Genomic DNA, 23,614 nt, shown 5'->3' on the forward strand with positions numbered 1-23,614 from the left:
AAAAAAACGGCACAATATCTGAACGAGAGATTTGAAATGGAAAAAAAAAGAAATCGCAAAACCGCGGTAATACTTTGTCATAAAAATAAGGCACAGCAGTTCGGAATGCGATTGATACCGATCGTGCATGAGTATTAGTAACAGTCAGTATTACGAATGGCAAAACGAATCTTTAATTTTTTTTATTTTTAACCCATCTTCGTATACACGTATGACATAAGTTTTGCATTCGGAATTCTTGCGTCAAGGGTTAGGTTACATGTAACAGTTGACATCGATTAAGGAGATGGACTCGACGCTTCTGTCAAACGATTTATTATATCTTCGTATTCACGTTTGTGTGTACGCGCTTTATTCAAATTGAACCGTCGAGGAAGGAGAGAAATTAAATAAAGAGAGGAAGAAGAAGAAGAAAAAAAAAAAAAAGTAATACAGGTCAATTTTTGTTCATCAACTTTTGCACACCTCCTCAATCGTCGCGTCATTAATTATCCAATCGTATAAAAATCATGTAAATGAATCGAACGCGCGAGTGATAAAGGCGCGTACACATCCAAAAAAATGGACAAGAGAAGAAAAAAAGTAAAAAATTTCAACAGGTTGCATAATTGTAAGCAACGACAATAATTATGACGGAAATTTTTGTAAACAAGGAATTTTGTCAGGTATATTTTTTACAGTCAAACTATTTCCTCAAACACGAAATCCATCGATCATTTTTAATTCTTTTGATACACGGTATCGTTAGATCGTTATGTCGCATAAAATTTATTTAGAAAAACACTCTGCATTTTTTCAGTGTATTATAAACAGGGACGTGTGTATATATAGATAGACGATTAAACGATCAATCGATCATACGTATTACAAAAGTTATTCTCCTACAATCAATATTATATAGATCAATCGTACATACACTGAGGGAAATTTTTTTTCCGGTAAACCTCAGAAACTGATTCAGCGTTGCAATAGCCAAAAAAGTATCGACGATATCGCAAAATCTTTACGCGTAGCTCGTTTTTCGTAATTCCAACGATATTCAAAAAGGCTTTTCTAACGATACCTGTTTTACTGAATTTTTCTAGTTACTGTAACGAATGAAATTATTCTCAGTGTATGCGATATTGACTTGTTATTTATCATGACAATCGAGATTGACGATCGAAAGAAAGTTTTCCAAAAATTTTCCGTATAAATTAATCGTGGAGCAGGTTTCAACAACCGAGACAGCGTCGCATCCTTGATAAATCAAATCTTTCGACCTCCGGACTCCGGAGAGTAATGATAAATTACAACGCGGTGACGACGCGTGACGTACAGTGAAAACTTTCAGGGATATCCCCGAGGCGAATTCAAACCGCAAACGAAAATTAAACGTGCAACGATTCGATTCAATATTTTTTATAAAAATAATGAAAGTAAGAAAAAATTTCGTCAGCACTTAATTACGATTCACGTATAATAATAATATATATCCATATGATGGTTAGTTTTTAAACAAAATCATTTCATAGAGAATCGAAGTGTTTGAAAGCGTTCCTATTATACACATCTTCGTCTATTCGCTATTTTACTTATACATACAGTATTGTAACATTCACTTGTCTGGGTAAAGATGAATAAATGATTTTTGAAATTCATTACGCAACAGCTCAAATATACAGTCACCGCGTTGAAATCTCGTGAAATCTTCTTCGTGGAATTTCCGGTGGGAATGAAATTCAAAGGGCTATATATGTATATATATATATATATATATATACAACAAATTAAAAAGCCGAGTCCACCGATTACGTGTATCATCTATAATATATTTCACGTATTTATTACTTTTTTAAAATCATTTTTCAAATCTTTGAAAAAAGCAAGTTTTACTGTTTATCGACGTCACGTCGAATCCGTCGCGTCTAACAATGAAAATGTGATACGTATACGTGTGTATATCGACACATTGTGATGTAATTTGGCATGTTCATTTTTTACGAATATTTGATCGCAAATCTTATAATGGAACTGTCAATATATATGTATATATATATATATATACATATTATATATATATATATGATTATGTGCAAAAATCTGTGAGGTATGCAAATATTAAAAAAAAAAATTACTCCCTCTTTTTCTACGCACTTTCAAATCTTTCGGTCGCATTCCATCAAAGAGAGCGATACACGCACGCAAACAAACAAACAAACTTTTACTAACACAGGATGACGAAGAAACGAAAAATAATAAATAAATAAAAGTGAATCTAGAAAATTGAAGTGGCAAAGCGGAAATAACTGTGTAAAGTGGTAAGTAGAAAAAAAAAAAAAAAAAAAAATTGTCGAATAGGAAAAATTTCGAGAAAACTGTCCTCGAACACTCAAAAATATCGTCAGATTTTTATGTTTATTCGAATCTCGCGTGCTGATTTTTTTTTTTTTCTCCCGAAGCAAGCGCATAAGACGTTTGACCGCGAGATGATTTTTCGCGGCAGGGTTTATAAGTGGGTCGAGTTGTCAGGGAACGGAGCATACACGTACGACATAAGGATAATCGTTATTGACCGAAAACTTTCGAACCTGACGTAACGCGACGGCGGGGCTGAAAACGGGTTGTTGATTATTCACAGAAGTTACAATACGCGCCAACATTTTTATGCAGACGTGACATTTATTATACACGCGTGTACGGTGTGAAATGAAATGGAGACGGGATAAAAATAAATAAATAAATAAATAAATAAATAAATAAATATACAAGTACTGGAAGAAAAAAAAAAATCACCGTTTTTGCATTTCCCGTTTCATAGCATAAAAAAAAAAAAAAAAATTGACATTTTTTATTTACTTTTTTCTCTCTTTCTCTTCTTTCGCGCTATTTTACCTCTTTGTTGTAAATATAATACGCAAATCCGTCGAGTGTTCAACGCACTTACTTACTTACGTGCGTGTATATATGTATATATATATAATATATGTATATACGCGGATAAATGTGATTTATATGTAAACAAGTGTCGTTGCAACGGCGAGACCGTGAGCAGCTAGCAGCGAGCATCGAGCAGCACTCGGCAAGTATTTAGTAACTTTCTCGCGGTTTTTTTCAACGTCTTTAATCTTGCGTAATATTCGTATAATGACGCGTCGCGGAGTTTGTTCCCCGAGAGAAAGAGAAAGAGAAAGAAAAATAAGGAGAAATGACGACGATGACGACGATTATCATTATCATTATGTTGATCTCCTCGGCCCGATCGAAAGTCGGATTTCAAAATTACAGACGCTAACGCGCCGAATAGCTGGCTAAAGTTTATTACTTTCGAAGGCATTTTTTATTCACTTTTATTTTTCTTCATTCTTGTTGCTCTCAACATTTTTTAACGTACGATTTTATGTTTTAGCCCTACGCGACGAGAAATTACGACCGATGTTTGGAGATAATGATGATAAAAGAAATTTCTCTAAAATTTGATGAAAGCAAAAAAAAAAAAAAACGTTACGGAGGGTAAGATCTGCGAGAATCGATTTCATTTTTCATTTAATCGTTCCGAGCACTCACAATAATAATTTATATTTAAAGGTGAGATGAAAATGTAAACGTTAAAAAATAAATTGATAAAACAAATAACGGTATTACTTATTTGGAACAAGAGGAACGACCAATTGCTTTGAATCTGCGATAATTGTGTCTTCGGAAGAGAAGCGAAAGAATAAATGAATGATGAAATAAAAAAAAAAAAAAAAGTAATAATAAAAATAATGATAATTAATTAAAACCCGTTACCGAACTTTCACCTGTTGTTATTTCTTTTTCCGCAAGACGCGAAAGAAGGGGGCAGGAAAAAAAAAAGAAGAGGAAGAAACCGTCACAAGCACCGCGATATATATATACACACACACACACACGCACAGACTCTTAGTGATGAAATCGCGAAATATTATGTATGGCCGTTACATTATACGTATCTTATATATATATATATATACACGTTACAAGTTACGTTGAATACCTGCAGAATCGCGACAAGGATAATAATTTATTCGTTTCTTGTTTCTTTTTTTTTTCGCCTATTTTTCATTCCATTTCTCGCGTTCCGTTATTGGAGTTTCGGCTTTTAAACTATCTAGCAAGCGCAAAGTGATTTTTGGTCAAGCCTGTACGAGAAGCAACATCAGCATTTATTTGAACGCAACAGCAGCAGCGTGGCTCTGGCAACTGCTTTCCCCACTGTCTTATATGCTTACTACTTTTATCGGCGACTTTGCGTATAGTTAGTTACAATCCGTCTACAACCTGTATGAGTTGGTTGAAATGGCCCATCGAGATATCACAGCAGCATGGCTTTTGGGGAACCGTGTCGTTTAACATTTTTTACTTTGATTCGAAGGGTTTTTTTATTTAATATTTTCATTTTCGATTCGAGTATTTAGGTGGACTGTAACATACTGCGGAAGAATTGAAAGATATAAAAAACGCGAAAAGAAAACACGCGGTGCATGTATACACGTGTATTTGTGTTTCTGTCGCGAAATCGAAATCAAACAATCGCTGCAGGGATAGAATATTCACGATTTTATTGATAGACGATTAGTAAGATTAGATTAGACGTAATATTACCGTGAGGTTCAAGTTCGTAAAGTTATGCGTGGCAAATCATTTGGGGCGGGATTGATACTTTTCCAATTGTATAGCGACTTTGAGGTAATCAAGTTTTCAAAATATTTATACACTTTACTAATTATTATGATTTATTGCGTTTCAGAAATTCTTAAGATTGATCGAAATAACGATTATACCGAAACGTGAATCATATTACAATAACGTTAATAACTTCAGCCTCATATATTATCGAGATAAGATACAAAGTGGTAATTATAAAGCGAGATAATATTCGAATTCAGATCGAATGTAAATTATAACTAGACACGTCTATACAAAGTGCAGAGATTCATTTATAGAGAATATATACAAAGTAGCGAAAGATGATGATTTAAATTTTTTTGAATCCAATCAAAAAGTAGGATTCTATAAAGGTTTTCATGCATACGGTCTACAATTATGGGCGAAAAAGTTAATTAAAAGAAATCAAGTTTGTCTGTCTGCCAATAAAATATAAACTACACATTCATTTCCCGTTATGCATACGATACGTATCGAGAACTCACGATGACAAATTAACGAACGAATACTTGAGAACCGCGTGAACAAATAAGAACGGGAACAAAAAAATAAGGATGATAAAACAAAAACACCGATGCCAACGATAAGAATGAAACGTAGTAACTCGCGCCTGATTTTTTTGTCTTCCAGTACGTATTTTTCCGATTTAAACCGCTCGTTATTATGCGTAAAACACGGTTGCATTACTATTCACACGTTTGCATTTATGAATTACACATTAATCTCTGTCCAACTGACGCGTGTTCCGTGACGTCACTTAGAACGACGAGTAAGATCAATTTACGAACGCTGGTTTAGTTCTTTTTTGTTTCGACAATTCTGGGTAGTTGATTCCTTGCAAATGTTCCTAAAGTTGCAAAAAATGGCGATTACTTTTAAACATACGTAGAGTTTCGACTTTCGTTTGTTTCAACCGTTAACGATCGTCATTCTTTTCTTTTTTTTTCATACTTTCGTTTTTCTATCATTAATCGCGACTGGGTTGTAAGAGATGAAAATATTTCACTCGAATGTAAAAGAAATCCCTCGAAGACAAAAGGAAAGCAAGCATCAGAAGCAGCTCGTCGCCGCGTACGCCGATCGGCAAATATGGAGAAAGTCGGGACGAGCAGAGGAAACAATGAATGAAACACGATTCATCGGAAGAAACGGAAGTAGGCAGCGTGTCGTCTTTCAAACTCTTCACGTACCGGAAGTGAAGTGAACGCGGGCGCTTCAACAGTTGCGCAATCATTTGGGTGAATAAAAAAACGTCAACAAAACCAAAAAATCACCTCACCGTGAATCAGCAGGAATCGCAAAAAACAAATCGACGTAACAACGAGTTTGAGTTGTTGAAACGGTTATAAAAACCGACACGCATCGGGAATCCCTCGAGAGATCGCCGCTTCCATTTTTACAGTTACATTACGTGTATTTTATTTAATATACCCAGTGAATAACGTTGCAATTTAAAGAGATATCGTTTCCACGGTGCTAAATCGAGTTCGCGAGGATTATAGGATTATCATCGACGGTTACATCGCCGCCACCTCGCGTTGCTCTCGTTGTTGTTGTTCGTAAAGCACGGTTGGGATTATATTCAAATGGAGAACACAAGTCACAGAAAAAAACAACACGTACACACAAACAGAGTGCAAAACTGGAATTCATCCAGACATTAATCGCGAATAGCGTATCCACGCGCGAGTTTCACGTTCCCAACTATTCAATCGCGGTTTTTTCACAAACACGCGCTCACACACGCGGGGCTACTATTACGTGTATGTGTGTATGTACTCACTTTTCAGCAACTGAACACGCTTTTGCGTGCATAGGTATGCGCGTATGTATGAACGTAATGTACCTTCTTGCGGAAAGAAATCACGATCGTGAAAACAAAACACTAACGGTCACGGAAGACGCACGGGGCACAGACTGACGGACCCTCGAATTTTGTTTACTACCGTCGAATATCTTTCCTGCCTTATTTTCGGGTTGTAACTTCCGGCTTCCCGCCTTAAAACAGCAGCGGACGTATCACCGAGAAACTTGGACGGGAAGTTGAATAAATAAAAGTACGAGTTTGTGCAGATTTGAAACAAGAGAAGGGGCCGGAAGAAAAACGCCCGGGATGCGTGTAAGCGATAAGCGGCATGTGGGCAGGGGAATCGATTGGCGTTTCGGCGCCCTAACCTCAACCTCATCGGGAGCAGTAGGTCAGGAGCTCCATTTTGCACACAAGCCGCGTACATGCAACGGAGCGGCCGACACCCACCTGCTTCTTTGGCTTAACCGTTGGCCGAAAACAGGAGAAGGATATACTCGGCGCTGGGAAGTGATAAAACAGAAGAAAAACGCGGCGAGGGGTCGGGAAGTTGTCACGTCTTATCCGCGTATATTATCCCTTGGTTGTCACCTGCGGCACGTTGTGCGATAATAAATACGATAGCGTGGAAGCGAATAAGGGATCGTTAAGCTCGCCCGTTAACCGGGCGTGAAAAAATGTCGCACCGTTTATTCGCGCTGTGTTACGCCTCGCAATGCCAAGCGAAAACCACGCGGAGGATGGCGAACCGAACGGTTAAAAGTAGAGGATGGGAAAGAAAAAAAAAAAAAAGAAAGGAAGACTAAAAATAAAAAATAAAACTAAGACGAAATGAAAAAAAGGAAACGCGGTGTACGGCACCAAGCGCCGCTCACTGATACCGAGGCATTATTTAATCCGCGGCTTATCTTTTATACGTATTCTCCTTTTTCTTAAACCTTCACTTACTATTTATTTTCCTACAAATGATAATAACTCCGTCAACGCGGGCACGTCCACTCACGCCGCCAAACGTTTAGCACAAACTATCGAATCGCCTCGACGCGGAGCCGATTTTGATAAGCACAGCCTGCCCTACCACCGCGCCACTCACCCTACTCTATCCAACCCTGCCTCCGCCTGCCCTTCCCTACTTCGAACCGCTGCCGACTTCGCTGCCTTTGCTTCGCTTCGGCCGCCGTTGAACGCGTTGAACCGAGCCTTCTGCGCATGCGCCGATCGCTTTTTCGTCCCTCCGACTTGGCCAAGCACCCGCCATCTACGAGTCGCGTCCGAACTAACGACGGAGGTTGTTTTTTGCGTCACGTGGCAAAGTACGCAAACGCGGGACGCTTAAGGCTGACGCTCATTATACCGCGGCGCAGTTATGGAGAGGTGCTCCCACTATGGTCGCTGTGACCACCCGCCGATACTGTCTCTATGAAAAAGAGATATTTGTCGATTATCCGATGACCGCCATTTGTCTCAATCGTCATGGGCTCACAATAAATAATCAAACTAATTCTCAGATTGGATAGTCCACCGAGTTTCAGCCCTTTGCGACTCGCCATTGATGATAACGCATTTTGCAATTAGATCTGTCAAAAAAAAAAAGCCGAGCGCATTATTTTCTCACAACCGGGACACGAATCCCGTCGCTTTTGCAACGTTCAAGCGTACTAGACAGTTACCCTACCTACTACACCAAACTACTTCGTAAAATTAGTGACTTTATTTCATTCATGATACACGGCACGTTCTATAGACGGGCATGACAGATGACGCAGTCACTGAAAACCCACCAATAAGATTATAATTTCTGAATTCGTACTCACAATACAATTTTAAATAAATTTACAAAAGCATTCACTTTCCAAATTTAGTAAATTGTTAGATAGTCCGTAAAATTACAGTGTAATTATCTGAAATTGAAAAATTGCTTATTCCAAAATTAACGTGGGAATTCTTTGATCTTTGTTGGGATCTGATACTGTTAAGTATGCCGTATAAAGTTTATACGCGCACAACTTGAGTAGATTCACAAGAAAATTCCGGAGTTTCCAAAAACTATTGAGAAACCTTGTAATACAGTACGCGTGACATGCTATCAATTAAAACTAAAATTCTCCGGGGTGACTTTAGAACTCAGATTTGCGAAAGTCGAAATCTGACTAAGGAACTGAAGGTCCACATGCGACATTTCCGAATCTAGTTGTGAGATGTTTGAAATCCTTTTAATTCCTTCTAATACAATATATTCTCAATTTCCAATTTATTTGTACATTCATTGCGTGAATTTAGCCGAATGTTTAGTAAATTCCAAATACTGTATGGCAAATGTACGGTAAATGTACAAATACAATATATTTAATTACATTTTTGTCTAGTAAATGTGTAGTAAATTAACCATTTGAATAGGGTTAGTATATTTATACATATAATATGTGTATGGTAAAAATGAAATAAATTTTAGCTCAAAATATACTCTCTCATTTCTTATGTATAAAAATTAATACGTAAAATAAAAAATAGTCTTCACGAAATCAGCATTATATCCGAACAATAAGAGAAAAATAATATTTTCACATAAAATAATCCGTTGATTATAACTTGTTGTTCTAAGACTCACATTTACTTAAATTTCCTCAAAAATGAAGTAATTACTTACGTAACATTTATTTAATTTCTGTAGGATTTATTTAAGATGTAAAAATGAATACATTTATTATTCGCAAGAACAGCGGCGAGAATGAGAAGAAGAATCCTTGTAAACCATAACCATCTACACCAAAGTAACGCAGGTTGCCCTATTTTCATACTTGGGGTGAATTTCGGCATCGGTCGAAATCACCCTGCGTCACGCGGAAGACGATTTTTCATCGGCATCTGACGTGAGAGAGTACAGAAATTTGACGAAGGACTCCTAAGCCGACGAGTCAGATTGAATAAAGATGCAACGATTTGCATTCAATTCGAGGTGTACATTTTTTTTTCCCAGGTAATTGAATTTCCCGAAATAAACGTATCTTTGGACATGTCAGGTTTTGACGAAGAGGGATTTAGCTCCGAAGTTAAATATCGGAGTAACGTCAATTTGCAAGAAAGAATGAAACATGTTTATAATCTCAAACGATGTGTCTGTAAAATGGTAGAGGTGATCAAGTTTTTGCACAAAAATCGCAATTAAATTTTTATGCAAATAAATCGTATCCGTCTGACGTACACGAATCCGCTTACGCAGACAGTGGATTTGCAGGTTATTTAATTGTATCAGGAACCGAAGCTAATTATTTTTCACGCGACATTAAAATATCAAATTACACATATCCACCTATATGCAAGGATTCTTGCACCACCCTTTTGAGCGATAACGAGATCTGACTATGCCCAGATAAAGGCGGTAAAAAAGGAAGGAGACAGTTATCGTCAATTTGACGAGATCCAGTTAAACCTAGCTGGGCGGATTAAAGAAGTAAGGAAAAAGATAATAACCGTGAAACTTTCAATCACGAACCATTTATCGCGATCCTTTTCTGCAGCTCTCATTCGAATAACAACGGAAGAGCGCGACTTCAACGTAAAGGGTTTTTCGCAACGGAAGCGACGCGCGATGAGGGTGAAATTGCGATCGCCAATAGAGGAAGAGTTAAGGACAAAGCGTGACTCTGATTGGCTGTCGCTAGTCTCGCGCCAAGATGATGCAGCTCGTAATTCCGGAACGTAATTTGAAATATACGCGGTAGTAGCGATTAGAGGAGGATGAGAATATGCCTTGAGTTATGCTTCTAAGAAAATGAACTTTGGCAGGGATGTATTGAGTGGAATTTTTTTTACCCAGTTTTTTTTTTTTTTATAATTCCATCTTCCTCAATGGACCTAATGGAATTTAACTGTCGGTAAATTTTAATGGAAATGTTGAATGCCAAAACGCTGCCATTAATATGAATAAGTATCAACTGACGCACGATATTTTTTCACTCATTTTCGCGCATGTAATTGCACTTACGCCATGTATGTTAATGTATAAAGCATGGCAAACGTTCAATTACAGACATAACATATCTACGTATTTAACTTTCGACGAATAAATTGCACGACAAATTTAGGCAGTTTGAAAAAAAAAAAATTTCTTTCCTACTTCTTTGTCGTTTCTTTATTGAATACTCTTTCGAATTCTCATTCTTGATAATAAACACGTAGATACGGGATGCCATCGCTGTTAAATTCGCAATTGAGATTTTTTTTGCGTTAAAATCGAAATCATTTGCTATTCTTTCCTTGTTATCTCCAATTTGCTTGTTCTTATAAAAGTCATTGACGCGTTTGCGTTTAGACGAAGGTGACGCGTGTCAATTACATCATGGTAGGGGATTGACGTAGCTATACATACATATATAATATATATATTTTCCAAATTCACGGTCCGAGTAATTTCGGGAAGGTGATGTATGAACCTTCGACATTCCTACTTTCTCATCGCTAACGAGGCTCTATTAGGTAAAGTTCATAGGAGAGGAATAAGAAACGAGGAAAAAAAAATCGATTTTACAATAAAGGCATATTTCGTGTCAATGATCGTTATTCAGGACAAAATTGATTAATGATCCACAGTGACGTCAGGTGTCTATGATTTCGAATATTTATGAACTGTTACTTTGCATAAGAATTTTGCATTTCGTATTTCGCGGTTTTGGTTGGTAAATATTTATCCTTCAAATAATTCTCTAGGCCGTACGGTCAACCGACGTAAAAAAAAAAAAAAAAAAAAAAGTTAATAACCTGTACGTAAAATTCAAATATCGAAAAAAAGTTTTGATACCATCGTTAAAAGACCTCCGGGGTTAAAATTGATAACCTGCGAACGATGAAAATAATCTACCTACAAATCTGGTCTCAAGTATAAACGGGAGAATCGATCGGATCTTGAATATGGTTCAATTTTATCGATTAAAGTTCAATCGGTAGTTGATTTATATTATACCCGGTTGGCATATGTAAAAATATTCAGATGTAAACCAGTGTCGCAATACCGGAATAAAATATCAAGTCAAGGGCCTTTCGTTCGCGGTCAGGTTTAATCGACTTTGGTCAGTCTCGTAAAACGCCGTGATTCGCGATGGCATTCGACAACCGATCGCATCACTGGCAGTACAAGAGAACGTTAGAGTTTTATCGATTCTTGAACACCAGGAAATACTGTTACCAATTTCTTCATAAATCTCCAAATCTTGGAGCAGACTGCAATGCGATAAAAACTATCGATGAATGCAGCAGGTTTTTGCTTAGTAAAACTGCCGGCTGGTCACCTCCGACGAAACGTTATAAAAAGTTTCGCGACTCCTGATCCAAAAACGGGATTACGATGTCCAGACATACAGAATTTCTTGCAGAGAAATTGTAACAAATAAATAAATAAATGAATTATTAAAAAATGTTGTAACAAGTGTAGTGGAGAAAAAAAATTCTGATCGTGTCTGGATTGCATACCCGATAAAATCGCACCATCTCGCTATACGGTGCGATATCTAAAAACTGCGTCATTTATTTTTGCTCAGCGATATTCGCTCCGACGATGTGAATTTTCGATCCGAGAATCGATTCCATCGCATGTTTGATAACCTCGGTTTTACACCGGAGAACGTAATTTTTTTTATTTGCTTTTATTCTTCGGGTATTACAACCTCCATCTTCAAGCCCACGTTACGCAGGTGTAATAAGTAATATTGCCGTACCTAACCGATTGTCAGCCAATTAATAAAATGACAAAGCGATTTATCCCATAGAGAGATAATACACGTGGGCCCACACATGCGCACACACGCACGTTAATCATGCATATATATTCATTCAGGTCGTCTCCTTGTCCCACTTTCCTCTTGTATTAGCCTCATTCGGGTTCCAATTCGATTATACGTTTTTAAAATTTAACTTTTAAACAATGTGCGGAGGCAATTCATACTTTACCTGCAAATATCACTGTACGTGCGAAATACTCGTTAGACAAATATGTATTATTCGTTGTCTGCTGCTTCGCGTGTGTGTTCACGCGCAATTCACACCGCATACCGGTGAACCGGTAATAGATATTATTGCTGCGTTGTGTCACCGTTATGCAAAAGGCCTTCGATCGGGACTCCGGCGGTCAGGGAAAGTGATCTTAATTTTATTCCCCCGCTTTTGCTCAGCCGCCGCCGCCGGCTTGAAAGCTCGAACCCATCTTGCCCTGTAACCACGCGTTAAGTCGACTCTCTGAAACACTCGATTCCTCCGTTCGCAAAAATTAAGAAGCAGAGTTTTGCCATTTCGATCGAGTCTCGATCCGAAATAGGGGAGCAAAAATGCTGATATAGTTACAACAAAATAAAGTGTCATATAAAAGATGTGACGCTGCCTGTGGGAGGTTAAGAACCCGATGGGTCTCACCTCGCGTTTTGCAACGTTTGTTTCTGTCCCACCCGAGGGACTACTTCCATTTTTTCGATCGCGTCAGCAGCCCATCGATTGATAGAGCGACTTGGCCGACCGAGTTTTTACAGAAAGTTGAGTATTGCGTTCTTTGTTTTAAGATATTACAAGCCAATTGCCGACGGCCAATTAAATATGGCGGTTAAATTTTTAACTCCAAAATAGCGCAAGTATGAATTTTAACTTAGAGTGAAGAACAGCGATCATCACTCATCGAACTTGAGTCGATATGTTTTTGTTGCCGGATAAACAACCGAGGCGAGTAAACGTTTGCCTGCATAAATTCGGCGAATTTTTTTTACCACCTCCGACCATTTAATTAACATCAATCCACCGACTAAGTACATACATTTTTTATCATCAAAGTTAGGAACACTTATCTACGCGTGACTAATATGAGTTCAAAACAGAGGTCGCCGTGTGTATACGCAGACGAATATCGGAACGATCTCTGCGCAGCTTCCTGAATCTCGCTAATCGCACGGTTAATTCCTGTGTTTAAATTAGTTTTTGAAACACCCACAGTGAAGATGAATATCTCCTATGCTTGAACATGCATATGGCTGTAATATAAACCGAGTTTATAATCAAAAAACAGCAAAGATGGATGTGATAACGTCGCGAACCTTGCGCAGGAACTTCTTGGGTGACATTGAAGAACCGCTGTGACAATTACATATGCGCGTTAATTCAAACCTGTATCGATCCGATCGTTACGCGTTCAATGATATTTTGTCAAAAAAATACCGATATCGGTCTAAAGATCTTTGGAATTTGTATTAAGAATATCGGCGAGATCCTTGAATCTTTGCCATCAGGTTCTGGGTATTAGGTGCAAGAATTTTCGGCACCGATCATACCTATCATACTTTTACAAGCACAGACCGTGTGGGAGAGGAAATTCACAGGTCAGCATATCGCGGCTTGCATATATGCGGTAGGCGCAAGTTTTCCCGCGACTTGACTTCTGTTATGGAAAACATTCCACAGGTGAATACCAAGAAGCCGTCGATGCGCGCTTCTTGTTATTCCGAGGTTTTAAAACACAACATTTCTCCTTTCTTTTCCGTTTACGCTTAAGGTGCTTTATATTATCTGTCTCGTATACGCAATCTAATTTTGGCCTGCAAACAGAGTCCGTCGCATAATTAGGTTTTTATATTATACCGCGTTCCGAGTCAAGGAGACGTGATTCAAACAACGCTGGCGTTTACTTCTTCACTCGATCACGTTGGTGTATAAAAATAACAATAATAATTTGAAGAATGCCTTAATACCACTTACTGATCCGTATTTCGTAATGATTTTTTGTCACTCGCGACGTATACACCTCGTGTAACCCGTGATTATCACACAGCTCTAATAACGCCTTCGTATTTCAAGCCGGGTATATTATACCTGTCTAGAAATCGTTATATTTATTTGTCAAGGTAATTATATTGTTATTACACGTGAGATGATGTACATCACTATGTAATTATATAATATATGTATACACCGTGTGTAAATATTATTATGCTGAATCAAGATATTTTCAAATTCTGTATAAACATATGGTATGCATAATTTGTTGTTAAATATTGTTATCGTTACGCAAGGTGTAGTGTATTATAATCACGGGAACAATATCTTCGACATTTATTATTACGCCAATACCGAAAGACGTGACTGCATCAGGTTGCCGGAATTATGAATATAATATCATTCGGATATTGCGATGTATACACAAATATACGCTATACAGGGTGGGCAAAAAAAAAAAAAAAACCGACCGATTTAAAACGTGAATAATATCCGAAAGCGTCAAGTCTTAAGAACTTTTTTCACTTGAAATCAGACGGTTAAACCTTTCGTTCTGCGTTTGAAAATTCAAAAAATTTCTTGCTGAGATACGTGGTCTTGAAAAATGGGTTTTGAAAAAGTTGCTGGAAGAACGAAAAAAATTTATATTAATGAATGTTCTACTCAAATTCTATCTTAAATTGGAATCCAAATTTTGATTCTGGCATTTTAGCAATTCTCTTAAATTTTTTCACATAACATGAAACGTTTTTCGTATAATATCAGAGTCAAAACGACCTTTTGAAAACCCGTTTTTCAACACCGTGTATCTCAGCGTGAAATAAAGATTTTTTGGATTTGCAAGCGCGAAACAAAAGGTTCATTCTTCTAATTTAGATCAAAGAAAGTTCTTGAAAATCAGTTGACGCATTCGGATATCATTCGCGTTTTGAATTGGTCTTTTTTTTTACCCACTCTGTATATAACTGTTATGTATCCAATATTACATGCGGTAGTTATTCTTTTCCACGAATTTATTACATATCTGGTGTATTTACCACCATCCAGTTCCAGAAATCTCCACATTTTCAATAATAACTATACCTACAAGGTGTAACACCATGTTCGGTATAGTTATGAGCGTGTAATATTGAAATATTGTATTTCATGTTTTTGACCCGGATTGAAAAATACGGATATAAAACGATATTTTGAAATGAACGAATGATAATTTAATGATGATTAAAATACCTCCCGGCTATTCCGTTTATCAATCTATATTATATTCTTTGCCGGGTGAAAAAGGAAACACAGTTCGAGTAATCGACTATTGCTCGGGTAAAAAGTTGTGATAAAATCGTCACAAAATAATATCCGGTTGAGAAATGTTAATCTGACGAACATAGGGTCGTATAAAAATCCGACATTACAAGTCAGACGCGCATGCGATGCTTTTCCTCAGCATACTTTCCGAGGGCAGGAAAGGTGATGGAATCCGGTAACCTTTGGATGTTTGCCTTGGAATTATATTGATAAAATGTACGTACATTGTGCCTGCGTGAACATACGTATACGCATAGAAGTTTTTGTAAAAAATCAGAGCAAAGAAAAAGAAGAAAAAGGAAAAAAAAAATGCTAAACAAAAGAATTGCATGCATGCAGGCGGATTTTCCCTTCGTTAAATTGCCCACGAAATAGCTCGGTACGTATATTACAGGTGTTGGTATCAAGCAGAGAGACTCGGCAAAACCTAATTGCCGTTTGAAACCATAATTTTATCTAATCGGGTGCTCAGTACACATGGATACAACATAGATGGTAGTATAAAAATAGGTTAAAAATTAATTAGAATGCCAATTTTGTATGGCGTGGGGAGAAAATACAATTTTAACCAAAAGCTGGAATTAGTGAAACCAATCGTTACACGCCTGTGTATAACACGTAGCTGCTTGCAAAACGTGTGCTTACAGACGAATCAGTTTTTTCTGCGCTCACGCATATGAACACTGCATTGATGAAAATTTCCGTAAACAGAGTATCATGTGCACGGGGAAATTGGAGAAAAAATCATTTCCTTTTTTACAATCTCTTTATCATCCAACCGATCGAGGCAGAGATAAAATATACTGGGAGTTGTATCATGTTGAGACCACTCGGAGCAACCTTTATCGGTCAATTTTGTTTCAATTTGCTATTGAAATCAGTGAGCTGAAATGCTGTAACTCGTGTGTCCAATGAAAAGAATACATTTTGCTACAATTTATTTTTGACATGACGTCATGTTCTGTAACGTCGGTTACGACTAAACCGAATAGACAAGTTGTACCGATGTTAAAAAACAACTGCAACTGTACACTGAGTACGTTCCAATTATAACCGAGTATTTACAAGTTTTTTTTTCCAGTCGACATGGCAAAATAACAAAGCAGCAGATTCAGACCCCTTGACACCTGCAGGTCTGAATGGATTCAATGCAAAAGTTTACAGGTAGCCATGATGTAAGGAAATATGGTGTGTCGGAACTGAAGACTGATTTTCGCTCGTTCTGCGCAAATCCAAGATGACGTCACAGAAATCACCCAAATAGGTTGCTTGAGGTTACTTACTTATTTCCGTATGTTCCGTTTGCTGAAAATGCCGGTTTCTGCAGTCAGAAGGTACAAAAATAATAATATAAACACCGAAGGACAAAATATCAATCCTTTATGACGTCACCTTGGATACGTCTTTCGATTGGTTCAACTAAAGTGTATGCGCCGGTGCAAATTCAAAATGGCAGCGCGGTCGACCACTTCGAATTTTATTTGGGCTGTCGAATGATTTGTCTGATTGACCATCGGTCGAGAGTTGTTTCAAGCTAAGCGAAATAACAGCACGAACATCTCGGGCGTAATTTCACCTTCGACGAATGTCTATAAAAGCTGCGAATTCGTCTTGCAAAATAGCCTCGCGTATACAAAGACGCGCGTGCGTATGCGTCTGTTGCTACATGGACTCGCTGTTGGACGGCTATCAAATAGGAACTCGATTACTCAAAGTCCCTCTCAATTAACCTCGAATATCACTACATCCACAGCCGGAGTCTGGGCGAAGGTCGTTCGTCAATTTCGTGCATACGTCAGTCAAGGTTGATTTGTTTGGGGGGACAGGGTTCGGTGCACGATTAAAACTATGCAAATTTCTCGAAAAACAGTTCCTCGACAAGACGCGGGGGCCGCTCAACTCATTGCCAATTCTGAATCGGCATTGCCGATCGCGTTGCAGGTTCTGTTCGAGATACCGACGTTTTTCCCGACAAACCGCCGGCGCGCGGCCCACCGATTTAGTGAGGGGAATTCCATTCCGGCACCGTCGTTAAAAATATACTCCGTGATGCGAAGTGATGCTCGGAATTTCCGCAATTTCACGATTCTTTATTCACCGGCCAATCCCAAAGTCCGACTCAGATTGGAAAAGTTTGCCGATCTTTCACTCGCTGGTCGAGTAATTTTTAGATCATCAAAATATTCCACCGTCGATCGATCCATTGCAAACAGCTTTTTCTCAGGTAGCATACCGTTCGCTGTTGGTTGACTTAATATTAACAAAAATTCTCAGTCAGCTGTTTCAAGTCAACTGGGAATAGGCATATTATGAGCCTATTGTTCACCGTACACCGACTAAGACTGCACGAATGTCCTTTGAAAATTCGTGATAAAGGCAATACCCGACGTCAACTATTATTTGGTACTCAGTTGACTATGAAAAGGCGATAATTTGCAAGTAGGCTAATTACGTGGGCTAATAGTCAGATGGCGTCAAGTACGAGATAACGATTAGTTAGTCTAACTGCCATCAGACCTTGAAGTTCATTCGGCACATGAATGCGCTCGCACAAACAATTATCTGTCGGAAAAACATCAAAAACCTGAACAATCACAACTGTAGTTGAGACGGCTAGTATTAATTTATTATTGCAAACATGAAGTATACTGCATGTCAATTTTACGTTCAGTTTTTTGACGATCTATAGCTATTGAAAAATAGGCTGCCTTTTGTTGATTTTTTGCCAACAATGCGTCGGCATGTCTTTAATTGAACAAAACGGTGACTTTTTGTAGTTGAATGATAGACAGCCTCGAAATAAATGTGCTACCTGGGCTTGTTTACCGGATTCCGGTTGATGGGCCAAGAAATTCGATGGCATACACACCTGCGTTCCCAGATCCGGAGCAAAATTTACTTCAAGGTTATAATTTTCATAAATTAGCATAAGAGCCGCAATTCCCACTTGTGCAGCATTTATATGTATCGTTATCCCGCGAAAAATCAGAAATAACTCAATCCGTTATCTCGAGTGGAAAAATCAATGATACCTCGACACGAAATTTGAATAGGTCATAATAATCAGTATCAGTCATAGTAATCATTAGGCATTCAGTTAGTCTCGACGGATTGAATTCTTATCACCGAAAATATATTCCATCTTCATATTTTTTGATAGAAATAAATTCTACACATTTAATTTTCCCGCGTGGTTTAACCCAGAGTGACCTGCAATTGGCTCTAGGCGTATGACGTCACGTAGATGGCGTCCCTAGCGGTACCGCGGAGTGTGAAACACAGCCACAACATACGTATAATTAAATATCGAGCAGCCGCTTATCCACTCTGCGCATCGTTAATAATTGCAGGCGTTTGAAAACTGCGTCATTGAAGTAAAATAATTAATTACTGGTAAGTCAGATATTGCTGAAAATTACTTACCTTGAACTGCTATTACCATGACTGGCTTCTACGCGAGACGCGCGTCATCAGGTGTATTTGATCTGTGTGACGTCAAGTGCGAACCAATGAAACTGTGAATGATTTTTTTTCGGAGTTCATTATGACGGCGCAAACTAGAAAGTCAAACATTCGCACCATTTCACTTCATAGATCGAGTGTCTAGGTGTAAAGATTGTTGCGAACTGAGAATAAATGAGAAAAAAAAAAACAAATTTCTTCAATTGCTTCAAACACCAAAAATTTTCATATTTGAATCACGACAATGATTCTTTTTACAATTAGCTTATGACCGCAACCTGTTGCCTTATTGCGGTTATTGGCAATGGTTTCCTCGAGTAAACTACATCAAGTAATTACAGGCGTGTGTGCTCTTTTCTCGTATACATCTATACAGCATATTAAGTATCCATCGGCATAGCTCTAGGCGATCAATTATTTCATTAGTCTTTCTGTGGTATTTTTTCATCTCTCTCTTTTCGGTTACTACTTTTTCTGTATTTCAGCCTCAAGACACTGCGCAGTTGCGGTTCCACGCGAAGAGTATGCGGTACATTTTGTTCTTCTTCTTTTTGACCGTTCCGTTTCTTTCTTACTCTTATTCACTCTCCTTTTTGTTTCTATTCAAAACCCGCACTTGCCCTGGGTTCAAAGTGACCGATGTTTTGCTGGACGATGAATTTTTACGCAACAATATACAAAATTGATTAACTAATAATCATCATTGAATCGAACGACGAATCCATCGCGGTTATCCTTCAACGCGTCTGTGACTTGACCTAAGGGATCGACGCTTCGATTCGTCGTCATTAACACGTAGCGTAAAATGTCACGCTCGACCGCCTCGAGGAATTTCTTTGATCATTACATCGAACCACTCGGTGCACTGGCGCCTTTTCATCCGCATCGTCGTAATACGCATGATTTACGTATGCGGTACAGCAGTGATAAAATTTTCGATGGCGTTATCCGATCGGTAATTGCACGTGGAATTCGTTTAGTAAACAATTTATACGGAGAGCCCAATGATATGACATAAGTATTATGTACACTTGTCTATTGTGACGATGATGATGACGATGACGATAACGCTTGGATGTTAAATAAACACCTACATAATTATATGCTCTCACGGAATTTTGTTTGCGATGCACTCCATATTCCTCGCTATAATTAGTAATTCATACGTATCAATAATTCTTGTCACGAGGCGGAGAAGGAGGGAATTTTACCCGGGGATTTCAGAAATTTTTCGATCCGTAGGATTTAAATTTCGTTTTTCAACTCTGGAGCGTAAGCCGCATTCTTGAATATTCATCAGACTCGCTTACAACAGAACTATTATACATGAGTGAGAAACGCACAAAGTGGATAAATCTGTGTTGCGCATAATGGATGAATCGCAAAAATCACAGCAACTTTTTCAGTAAGCTACATATGAGGTATGCATTGGACAAGGTATACGTGCAACCAAACAAATCAGCGCAACGAATCTGATCGATTCATCATGAATTGCGATATTTAAAAAAGATATGAATGTCTTCTCCCTTCCCGCTTATACGCGATGTCATCTTCCATTACATATTTAACCACGTAGAAGATCGGCAGGTGCAAACATCGCAAAGTTCAGTCTTGCAGTTTGTGTACGTGTACGTAGGTACGGAATGCCCGGCACTGTCACAGACCGATTGCCCAATGCTTTACGGTCCGCGGTTATGCCCGAAAGGCCCGTAAGGCCCGAAAGGTTGGATGCCGTGTAGGCTTGCCTTGCCCCCCCCCCCCCCCCCCCCCCCCCCCACAACGAAGCAGTTTCCGGTTTGCGGCTTCGCGGGAGCGGCGCGATGCGGTTCACTTTCACTATCCAGCTCCCGCTTTCACCGATTGAAAATCGGTCCCAGCAGCCGGTCCCAGTATCATCTTCATCATCATCATGATCAACGTAAAGACTGCGCGCCCTAGATTATTTTTCGTAATGGTTTACGGTTCTGGTAAATTTTTAGAGTAATTCGATAGCCCTGCACTTACCGACTGGTCTTATGGGATCCCAATGAAAAAATCGAGTCGGCATAGCAGAACATTACAATCTTCTTTCTCGCAATTTGAAAATTTCCCGCCGTAATGCGAGGTTCGGTTTAGTACCGACTGTCAGCGACATCTGGCGGCGGTTGTTTACAGCCGGTAATCGAAAGCCTCGCATCTCTCACTCTGTATCTGCTGTGAGATTGTGAAAATCGATTTTCGCACCCCAGTCGAGAAGCTGTGGATCGAACGAAACGGTGAGATCGACCGGTGGAACGTTACCGACCAATCGTTTTCCCTATCGTCGCCAATTGTTGTTTAATAGAGACTTTATCGACTATTTCGACTTTATCGACCGAGCGTAGACTTCTCATTTTCTAACTATCCGATCGTTTTCATCCGATTTTTCATTACAGATTGTAGGCACTACCCGAAATAGTTGAAAATGATGCAACTAACCTCTGAACACTGATAATCGTGCGTATTTGGTGAATGTTGCCTGGGTGAGTCGAAGTTGAAAAATCTGCAAAGATCGGATAGAGCTAAAGCCACTGAAAAATGAGCAGAAAAGACACACTCGAGGAATAATGGAAGTGTGCCATTGCCCTTATAACGGAGTGACGGTGCTTGACTTGCACCAAGGCGCAACATGATACTTGTACCTATCTATCTACCTACTTCTCGACCCGCATCGGGTTAATTAGAAGCCGTTCAGAGATTTTCTATTACGCGACAACCACACTTTCCCCAGTTGCACTTGTCCTAATATCTCTTCTTGCGCAAGGGAAGGCGTAAAAGATACGGCTGTTTGTACCTACAAATATCAGTTATACTGTCTGCATGTCCACGCATGGGTATATATGGCATGCAAGTTATTTATCGGTGTAATAACCTGCAGTAGAAGGTATAAAACTTCCGGGAAATTTTTATACACGTATACATATAGTCGCGGACTACGTAACCGATGTAAATATTTTTGCAAGAGGAAGAATTAAGATTCTGTTTCCTGGTACATTAGTCTCATCTTTCTTTTCCTCACCTTCGACTTGGAGCTCCTTTTTTTGTTGGCACTTCTGGCTAGGCTAAACCGCAATCATGTAGAATACCAATATCGCTTGAGGAAAATATTATAACGAGCCGTCTTCTTTGTATACGGTGTAATTCTTTTCCTCCTTTAATGTGTAACCGAATTAACTAAAGTGTGAACAATCATCTTCGTCGTGAAAGAAAAAAAGGAAAGGACACTAAAGCGAATCTGTGCACGTATATAGACACGCGATGAATTTTTCCTGTAGCCTAACTTGAATGAATAATTATCGCGGTGTACGGTCCGTTCTGTGAAAGATTGAAATTATCACTAAATGAGGAAAAATTGAAAATATTCGTCTGGCTGCCGCTCAAGTTGATCATCACACATCGCGAATTCAATATGAATCTTTAAATTAAGAAATAAATGTATTCATAAACGCGGCAATAATATTACTCTTTACTATTCAAACCGGTGTTTTTCTTGTCTGGCCATTTTATTGACCCGAATTTGAAATTCTCATCGAACCTACCGTCTGCATTGCGAATAATAGGTATTTTGTTTTCGTCGTGTGGTTTTAACTCAACGACGAAAAAAAAAAAAAAAAAAAAACGGAAAAATACCTATCTGACGAACAAAAGACAAATTTAATATGTAAAAGAGGAAATTTATCTTTGCGATTAGTGCACCGGACTCACGACCAGACGTTAATTGCTTATGCATTGCAGCCTGGAAGCAAATCCATAATAGATTTATCTGCTGCAACGTGGTTAAAGTGGTAAAAACACGGGCACGGTCCAACCTGGGCTACATCATCAGCCGGTCATTTTATTTCTCACTTTTCTCGTTTGATTCGTCATCCTGTCGTACAACAAAGTTGAAACGCGTCTCGAACCTTCGAAGTTGCCCCGGCGAGCTGTGTTCTCGGTTCCATAAGGCCAGTGATTACCATTTCTGATTAACTACAAGATACTTGTCATTCAGCTCGGCGACAAAGACAAAGCACAAGCCAAAGTACAGGAAAAGTAAACTCGGTTCCGCAGATAATTGACACGCACTTTAAATTAGTAAGGATTACGAAAAACGCGCAAGTTTTATACTGTCGGACAGTGATCGGGTCGGATCATCCGCCGTTCATTTATTGTACAAAAGCCTTAACAAGTATAATTTATCTATACATTGTAACAACTAACCGCAATGTATTTATATTATTACGTTAGACGTATATCATTTCTCGTTTTATAATGAAACACATCCAATACAATCAATGTATAATACGTCGAACACATGACTCGTATTGATAATATGTCTCACAGAACATAAAACTGTGATCGGAGGATAAGAATATTATCAATAAGTGCAGCGAATTGAATATACATCTAAGGTATATTACAGATATAGCAAGATTAAAAAAAAAAAAAAAAAATTTATAAAAAATAATAAATCGGTTGCATCTTTAATGTGTCACTGATTGAGGTGCGACGTTCGCTATCCATCATTATTATTACTATGTATATGCTCGTAGGCTTTATACATATTCATCGCATATTTGACACTATATGTACATGGTCCCCATTTTGTCACAAGCAATTTCTATACTCACA

The 23,614-nt window shown here is 38.5% G+C and overlaps 1 protein-coding gene and 1 long non-coding RNA gene across 3 annotated transcripts in view; one reads left to right on the plus strand and one right to left on the minus strand.

Moving 5' to 3' along the window:
* Positions 1–7,557, minus strand: part of LOC107223221 (elongation of very long chain fatty acids protein AAEL008004) — a 28,311-nt gene extending 20,754 nt beyond the window's left edge. The window contains exon 1 of one of the 2 annotated variants that reach the window (XM_015662835.2): positions 7,424–7,557. Coding sequence is in view for 1 of the 2 variants with exons in the window: in XM_015662834.2 (XP_015518320.1) it covers positions 6,452–6,483 (32 nt within the window). In the remaining variant the exon portion in view is untranslated. Of the gene's footprint in view, positions 1–6,451; positions 6,499–7,423 lie in introns of those variants that run through there. The other variant, XM_015662834.2, reaches the window with a different exon arrangement.
* Positions 7,558–18,242: 10,685 nt separating this feature from the next.
* LOC124293920 lies at positions 18,243–19,567 on the plus strand. The gene is made up of 3 exons (XR_006903795.1): positions 18,243–18,428; positions 18,728–18,916; positions 19,471–19,567. It is a non-coding gene; the product is annotated as an uncharacterized LOC124293920 (long non-coding RNA).
* Positions 19,568–23,614: the final 4,047 nt, after the last annotated feature.

This window comes from Neodiprion lecontei, chromosome 4 (genome assembly GCF_021901455.1).
Source record: "Neodiprion lecontei isolate iyNeoLeco1 chromosome 4, iyNeoLeco1.1, whole genome shotgun sequence".
Lineage (NCBI taxonomy): Eukaryota > Metazoa > Arthropoda > Insecta > Hymenoptera > Diprionidae > Neodiprion > Neodiprion lecontei.